Source organism: Montipora foliosa, chromosome 4, assembly GCF_036669935.1.
Source record: "Montipora foliosa isolate CH-2021 chromosome 4, ASM3666993v2, whole genome shotgun sequence".
Taxonomy (NCBI): Eukaryota; Metazoa; Cnidaria; class Anthozoa; order Scleractinia; family Acroporidae; genus Montipora; species Montipora foliosa.
The window spans coordinates 12,203,190-12,210,689 of record NC_090872.1 but is presented as its reverse complement, the minus strand read 5'-3'; the positions used below and the strand labels follow the sequence as shown (position 1 = coordinate 12,210,689).

The following is a 7,500-nucleotide window of genomic DNA, read 5'->3' as shown; positions in this document are numbered from 1 at the left end:
CTTGCGCGGGCAAGTAGGATTTAACTCCGAGGAGCGTTACGTTCAAGTGTTTAAATAAAGTCTACGAGTCCTCAGCTTCTACGTTCGCTATAAATGATCAACTGAAAAGTTCGAAGTGAAAACGAAGGAGCGGTTAGTGAATGATCAGGGGCTAGTTTTGTTCCTCAGTCGAGCTGTGGTAAGAGATGCGTGAACGCAGGCTGAGCGTGTTGCTAGCAGAACATCATTTGTAAATTTCCTTCTGGATTGAGAACAAACCTTTTGAAAGTGTTTCTTTGTTTATAAGTTTTTTATGATTGCGGCGTGATTAAAGGAGGTTTTGCGCGGACTAAAACGTCCTTGAGTGATTTTTCCTTCCGGTAAGATACAATCGGTGGCTGTTAAAAGATATCGAAATCCAATATGGCGGACAACAAATCATATTTTTCCTACTTACCCGCCACTGCAGCAAGATTTTTTCAAAACGAAAGTCTCAAGCATAACGTTTTTAAACTGCCCTTGAGTCAGAAGTCTTTTATGTGTTTTCAGAAAAGATAGGCACTGCAAATTTTTATTTGTATTGAGCCCAAGTAGTTTAGACCTCATAAACATCATCTCCTCCACATGTCTTGACTCTTCAAAAAATGAAAGTAGCCGGCGAAACCTGACAGAGAAGCCGGCGAACTTCGCCGGCTGCCGGCTCTTATATACAACCCTGAATGACCATCCGGAATTCTTGAGAGAGTTTTGGTCAGGCCCAATTTTAGCGAGCGACGACATAAGAGAACATACGAGCGATGTTAAAAATGGGACTGATCACTAAACTAAAGCCTAACTAAAACCTGTTTACTTCCTTATTGATTTTTCGTTGTTTTCTACCTACACGACAAGTTGACAAGCAGCAAAAATGTGCAGCAAATTGAAGAAATTATCGATGGTGACTCGGGGATACTCGGAAAACTCCGAGTGCTCAGTTGCAGGAGTCGAACCTACGAGCGGCCGATTACTAGTTCGGATGCAGTACCAACAAACCATGGGAGACTCGTGGGACTAGGCATCATGTGACAATAGGGAGCTTTACCGACGACAACGGTGACGGCAACGAGAACGTCACAAATTTGCATATTTAGTGAGCAAAAGCAATAGCTTTGCACGCTCTGCACGTGCATCTTTTCATTCTTGTCTATCTTTGCCGTCGTCAGCAATTTGAAAAAACAACGTGAAATGACCAGATTTGAGGTGTTAGGGAGAACGTCAGCACTTGAGGATAAAATTTAACTTTTCTGCCCTAAATTGAGCGCCGTTCATACTAGTTTCGTTCTTGAGGGTTTGCCACACCTTTGTCACGTTAAAACGCTTGGAATAGTCGCGAAGCGATTACCATAACACGAATTCACATTTACCGACGACGTATCCGTTTCCGTTGCCGTCGTCGTTGCTAAAGCTCCCCAACAGTCCGGCTTTAGTGGTAGGACTGACATTGTCAGAGTACAGAATTCTCGCAATTATAGTGAAGGAAATGCAAAAATGTTAACCACCCGAAAAGGAGCTCTCGAATTTTTGCCAAGCATCTCTAAGTCACCATTCATTCAATACATTTCTTTATTCATATATCTCCTATAGCCTTTCAATATGACACTGAAAGGTGTGATAGTTCATCAAAAATGATACTGGTCGGAACGGCGATTAATTTAGAGGAGAAAATGAAAATTTATTCTCAAGTGCTGACGTCCTAAATGAAACCTCAAATTTGGCTATTTCACGTTCCTGTTTTGCAGACGACGCCAAAGAAATGGACAAAAGTGAAAAACGCTCGTCCAGGGCGTGCAAAGCTATTGCTTTTGTCTAGCAAATTTGTGACGCTCTCGTTGCCGTTGCAACCTCGTTCCCAGGGTCCTCTCTCTTCCTCCCTCTAGAAACCACCGCGCATCGGGCTGTCATTCGAGAAGTCGCGGGTTCGAACCTCGGTCATATTAACACTCAGAATCTCAAAATAACTGAGGGTAAAGCGCGGCCTTTGTAATTTCATCTGCAAATGATTAGACTTTTAAGACCTCTCGGATAAGGGCTATAAACCGTAGGCCCCGTCTCCCAAATATCTTCTATGATCACAAGTTTCCAGTGGGACGTTAAAGAACCCACACACAATTCGAGAAGAGTAGGGGATGAAGTCCCCGGTGTTGTGACTGTCCTGTTCTCTCCAGCAGAAGCGGCCGGCTTTGCAGTGATGTCTCTAAAAAGGCTTGTGGACTTGAAAATGGCTTACTGACGGGAGCGGTATGATGGTTTTTTTTGGTCGCCACTGATCTCATCTACTGATCCCAGTAGGGGGTGAAAATGAAACATCACTTGCCGCAAGAATGTCTATTACGTCAAACAAACAAGATTTGTAAATCGTCTTTGCCCGTGGATATCATTTAATGTCATGTTCAGCTCCAGACATATTACTCATTTTACTTTCATAATAATGTATTTATAGCCAACCCAAAGAAGCGCAACTTGAAGTCTCCTTAGAAGGTGAATGACATTTGGTAATAAATGCAAGTGGTATCCCCCTTTCCCATTACAGACAGAACTGTCGAGGACCCACCCTCAGGGCGGCTTTGATTTATACAGAGAGACATGCGACCAGTCGCAACCAGGGTACTTTTCTTGAGGAAGGAAGAGAGAGCCCTGGGAATCTGGATGTCGCCGTTGTCATTGCTTAGGTCCCCTAATAATAATTTGTGAGTGTGCTGAGGATTTTGTGGAAAAGTAAAAACAGAAATAAAATTACTATTTTTTAATACACTCATTACCTTTGATTTGTCTGCCATCACATTGCTTTCTTCCTTTATTTCTCTTAGATGCACATTCCTAAGACAAAGAAAATCTCCAGGGACAGCACGTATGATATCACCTGAGACGTGATCATCATAAAGAAACACTGCAACACATCTCTTGCCTGCTTTGCGTATTAGCTCGTCTGAAGTAATCCTTCCCTGTTCAGTGATTGGCCCAACTGGGATTGATTGACAGGCGGGATGTGAGCCATCCCACAATGTCAGCATAACAGCACCATTTGCAGTGTAACTCCTGGATACAAGTTGGCAAAGAAGGTTCACAAAATTCTGGGAAGTGGTCAAGTCTTGTAATGTAGTGAATGCAAATTGTTTATTAAGAGTTTCCTTGTGGGTACTCCATTCTTTCAATTCTCTAATGGTCTCTCTGTCTCTATCTGTCAAAACATATGACTTTGAAGAAGCTCTCACTTGAGGTGTGTCTACACAATTGCTGGAATCAAACACAATCCTGTAAAAAGGAGTCATGGAAGATACTTTAAAAACCTTACAAAGCACCGTATGTCACCATATTCTCCAAACTGTTCTTCCTCGGTTTCCATTTGTTCTAGAACTGTTACTTTGGATATTGAAAAAAAAAATGATGAAAAGCAACCATATCAGGTCAAAACTGTTAACAGAGAGTTTGAGCAACGGGAATTCAAAGTACTATTATTAGATGAAGTTGCAGATGTAACTCCACGTCTAGCATCAGGCTGGCAGGACATTGCATACTGGTATGTCATTTTTTTTACTGCTTTGCTGTTATGCATCTCGCAGGCAAACTAATATCAGATATAACTGATGAACGAGTTAAAGTCATGACATTAACATTATGAACTAACATTAAAACTCTAACATTAATGAAATGAACAAAAATGGGAAGGGGGGAGGACCAGGGACATTACAGTGGTGAGATCACTCCTCTGCCCCCCCCCCCCCCCCCCAATCCTCCACAGCATTTAAATCCTAGTTTTTTTCCACAAATGGACTGGGTTTTTGTGCCAACTGTCAACCCTGCTCCGAGGGTATTCGAACAGGTTGACCAATTTTCCTCCCGCATCAAAACTCATCAGGCAGGTAGCTACCTTACTTTAAGACATAATATATGCCTAGCTTGAGAAAATTAAGTGTTGTTCACAGTGGTCAATGGCTCAATGCCTATTAAGCATCAAGGGAGATTTGGAGGATCCAACGTTCAAGTTTCATTGGGGACTTAGATTTTTCTATGATACATTGATCATCACAAATTTGTTATATCTTTAAAAATATCAATTTTGATATCTTTCATGCTGCTTGAATGATTGAATGGATGCTTGGTTCTTTCTTGTGCTATAACCGTAGTGGAATAGAGAATGTGCAGTACATTCTTCCTAGATTTTTTCAAGGAATGTTTAATATCAGTGAAAAAAATAGTTAAAAGGTAACCTACCACGACGAATCAGGCAGAAACTTTCCCTGAAGTTCACCCCGATACTGGCCAACTCCAAAGTGATGAAAACGCACCATATCTCCAACTGACTTAATTGGTGGCAATCTCTCCTTTGACTTGGAAAATAGAACACATTTGAATCCTTTATCCAGGCAGTCAAAAGACTGGTCAACCAAGCTCAAGGTACAAACATAATCAGAACCTTTGGTTTTAAATGGACTCTTGAAAAACTTGATCACACCATAGATGTTAACCACAGCATTAACTTTCAAGTCTGCTAGTCTTGTATATGTCTCGATTTTAGGATGCAACACAAGTTTGCATCTTTTGAAGGGTGGTTCATTTACCCTATCCTCTCTGTTGCACACCTTCTTCTCCACAGCTGTTAAATCAGATGATTCCACAGGTTTTGGAACAGTTGCCAACACAGTACTTGACATTTTTTTATTTGTATATTGCACCACCCATATTTTAAGATCTCTTTTTTCACTTGCAACGATGTTGAACTTGTATCCCGCAATGGCAGATTTCTCAACCTCTGCTCCTGTGATCATTAAGAGGTCATTTTCCTTCAAGGAAGTGCACTTTTCAACCAAACTGCCTCTCAGAAAAACAGGCATAACAGCTGTTGGGTCACTAACGTCAATGGTGAGATCTGATTGATTATTTGGATTCAGATCTATGATGTGCAATTTCTTTATCCAGCCTCTTGGTGTCTGAAAGCTTGGGTGGACTTTAGTGATTACTCCTGTGAAAAATAATTAATGTTAATATTAATTTTAAAGAAATCATCGAAGCTTAAAAACTCTTTAAATTTGTTTGTTTCTCCTCAGAGCCTTCCTCGCCTTCTACTTCAATTCAATTGCTAGGATTTGTACAGTACTAGTCAAAGCTTCTACATCCCTCTATCTCGTTCAGTCAAGAACTTTACATCTTAATCATTACCTTACCTTTTACAGCACACAGTGAAAAGTCAATGCCTTCTTGGATGTCTTTCACATCGATACATTGATAGTTACTCTCGATTTCTTTTAAATATGAATCGTTTTCTAAAAACTTTACAACTTCATTTTGTTCCAGAACGGGAAGATTCAAAGAACCCGCCATTGTGTCACAGTCGTGTCACAGAGATTCTTGGAATGTTGCCGAGCCAGCGATTTGCAAAACATTGCTCAGCGTTAATTTTAATTCCCCATACATGACGTACCTATGAAATCTAAAGATGGCGGACCTAATCAACTTTGTTTCGAAGAGAGAAATCGATGCTAAAAAAGAACACAAAAGGAAAGCGAGAGAGGAGATCTTGAAAAAGGCAAGTCTCTTCGATTCCTAAGAAGTTACTTAACTTTTTAGTTCAGTAGTCGAATCAGTAGTCGACAAAGTAACGACCTAGGAAAAACGTGAAACAACTTTTATAAGCTTTTATATTGAAGTTTTAAATTTCCTCTGAGTTTGGACAAGCCGTGGAATACTCCGCCACTTATTCTTAAATGTGGAAAATTGTTGTCAGTCTACCGGAATTTGTTGCAACGCCATGAATGAGACATGATGCACGCTGTCAAAAATTTAATTTTCTGGCTGTTGGGTATCAAAAAGTGTGACTTTTCTGTGCTTTTTTGGTGCAAACACAAGTTACTTAGCATAAAAACCAAATTATTAATTTTACCTGAGAAAAGCTGGAAGGTTTGCCTCGCAGCAATGTTAATCGTATTTACTAAAACATGGAACCAGCCAAAACCACCCAAAACAACCCAAAACCAATGTGACAGTCACGCAACATTACACAGATGGCCATATATGCAAATATCACACAAACCGGTCGCATTAAGGTATATTGTGGATGGTTTTGTTGGTGGTTTTGGCTGGTTCCATGTTTTAGTAACTGCGCAATGTTAACACCAGCCAAGTATCTTTATTAGTACACAGTCAACACCAAACACAGAATGCATGCATAATCTGATGAGAGATTTAGCATGCATGTGCATGAATGAGTTGCGCTAGTGGTCAAGCCAAATTGTGTCATCTCAGCTTGGAGGGTGATCCATCTTTCCAACAAGAATGACTCTGGCAGGCAGTTTCCCCTTCTAGCGGTCAACCCACTACTTTTTCTTGCTTCCACAAAGCAAAGCACACTGGTGGCTCAGTTGGTTGAGCATCAGGCTGTCATGCAGGAGGTCGTGGGTTCGAACCTTGGCTGGATAATAACTGAGGAGAAAGTGCTCTTGTAATTTCATCTGCAAATGGTTAGACTTTTAAGTCCTCTCAGATTAGGACTATAAACCATAGGCCCCATTTCACAAATACCTTTTATGTTCATAAGTTCCCTGTGGAACATTAAAGAACCCACGCTGTATTCAAGAAGAGTAGGGGATGTTGTCCCTGGTGTTGTGGCTGTCCTGTTATCTACAGCAGAAGACTTACGGTGTTTTGAGGCCACCTACGCAGAAACAGCCATAAGCCTAAAAGGGACTTTGCCAATTGCTGGAAGATGTAGATGTAGATGTAGATGAAAAGCAAATATATGAAAATTTGACTGGTCAACCTTCAAGTCATGACATCCTTTCTTCATTTAAACAGGCCGGTCTTAGTGACTATCTTTATTACTAAGTGATCTGTACTCTCCCTCCATGTGACAGGCATTTGATTGCTTTGATTTGACTCGATTTAAGTTAATTGTTAATTTCATTTTACAGTGTCCCCAATTAGTGCTCCAGCGCTAGAACGATAACACTTGGATAAAGTTCCTTTCCTTTAAAGTTCCTTTCCTTTTGCTTACTTTCTAGGCAAAGGAAGATTATGAGAGAGAGCAGAGGAAAAAAGAACGAAGGAAAGAATCTGGAGAAACTACATGGATGTTGCCAGCTCTGAGCCAGAGACTGACAGAAGAAGCCGAGAGTCATAAAAAGGTGATTTTGAAAGGGTAAACATCCAAACCCTGATCTGGGGTCAGTCCTACAATATTCGTCACATTTTTTGGAACACCCATCCCCGTTTCCCCCTTCCTCCAATGTTGATTTCCACAACTACTGGTAGTCGCCCAAAAAATTCTCACACAACATTGAATTTGGGGGAGGGGGTGTGGTATAAGCTACGATCTTGTAACACGATGATTCTGGACCATTTGCTAAGTGTTCCAACTAAATATGTCTAGTGTTGTACATGTAGGTTTGTGTGACATAATTTCAATTAGTACTGACATCCGACTAAAAGCGTCGGCTAGTTCACTTAGCAAAGTTGGCTACTATTTTCCTGAAATTGAAGTAACTAAAG

At 40.7% G+C, this 7,500-nt stretch overlaps 2 protein-coding genes across 3 annotated transcripts in view; one reads left to right on the top strand and one right to left on the bottom strand.

Annotated features, from left to right (window-relative positions):
• LOC137999867 (protection of telomeres protein 1-like) overlaps window positions 1-5,339 on the bottom strand; it is an 8,096-nt gene extending 2,757 nt beyond the window's left edge. The window contains exons 1-3 of the mRNA XM_068845821.1: window positions 5,181-5,339; window positions 4,231-4,978; window positions 2,778-3,270 (exon numbers count right to left, since the gene is read on the bottom strand). Of these exons, the coding sequence (XP_068701922.1) occupies window positions 2,778-3,270; window positions 4,231-4,978; window positions 5,181-5,337 (1,398 nt within the window). The 5' untranslated portion in view covers window positions 5,338-5,339. The remainder of the gene's footprint in view (window positions 1-2,777; window positions 3,271-4,230; window positions 4,979-5,180) is intronic.
• An 82-nt stretch (window positions 5,340-5,421) lies between these two features.
• The window catches only part of LOC137999865 (CWF19-like protein 2), a 28,682-nt gene continuing 26,603 nt past the window's right edge, over window positions 5,422-7,500 (top strand). For both annotated transcript variants that reach the window (XM_068845819.1, XM_068845820.1), the window contains exons 1-2: window positions 5,422-5,542; window positions 7,014-7,136. In XM_068845819.1, the coding sequence (XP_068701920.1) occupies window positions 5,453-5,542; window positions 7,014-7,136 (213 nt within the window). In that variant the 5' untranslated portion in view covers window positions 5,422-5,452. The remainder of the gene's footprint in view (window positions 5,543-7,013; window positions 7,137-7,500) is intronic.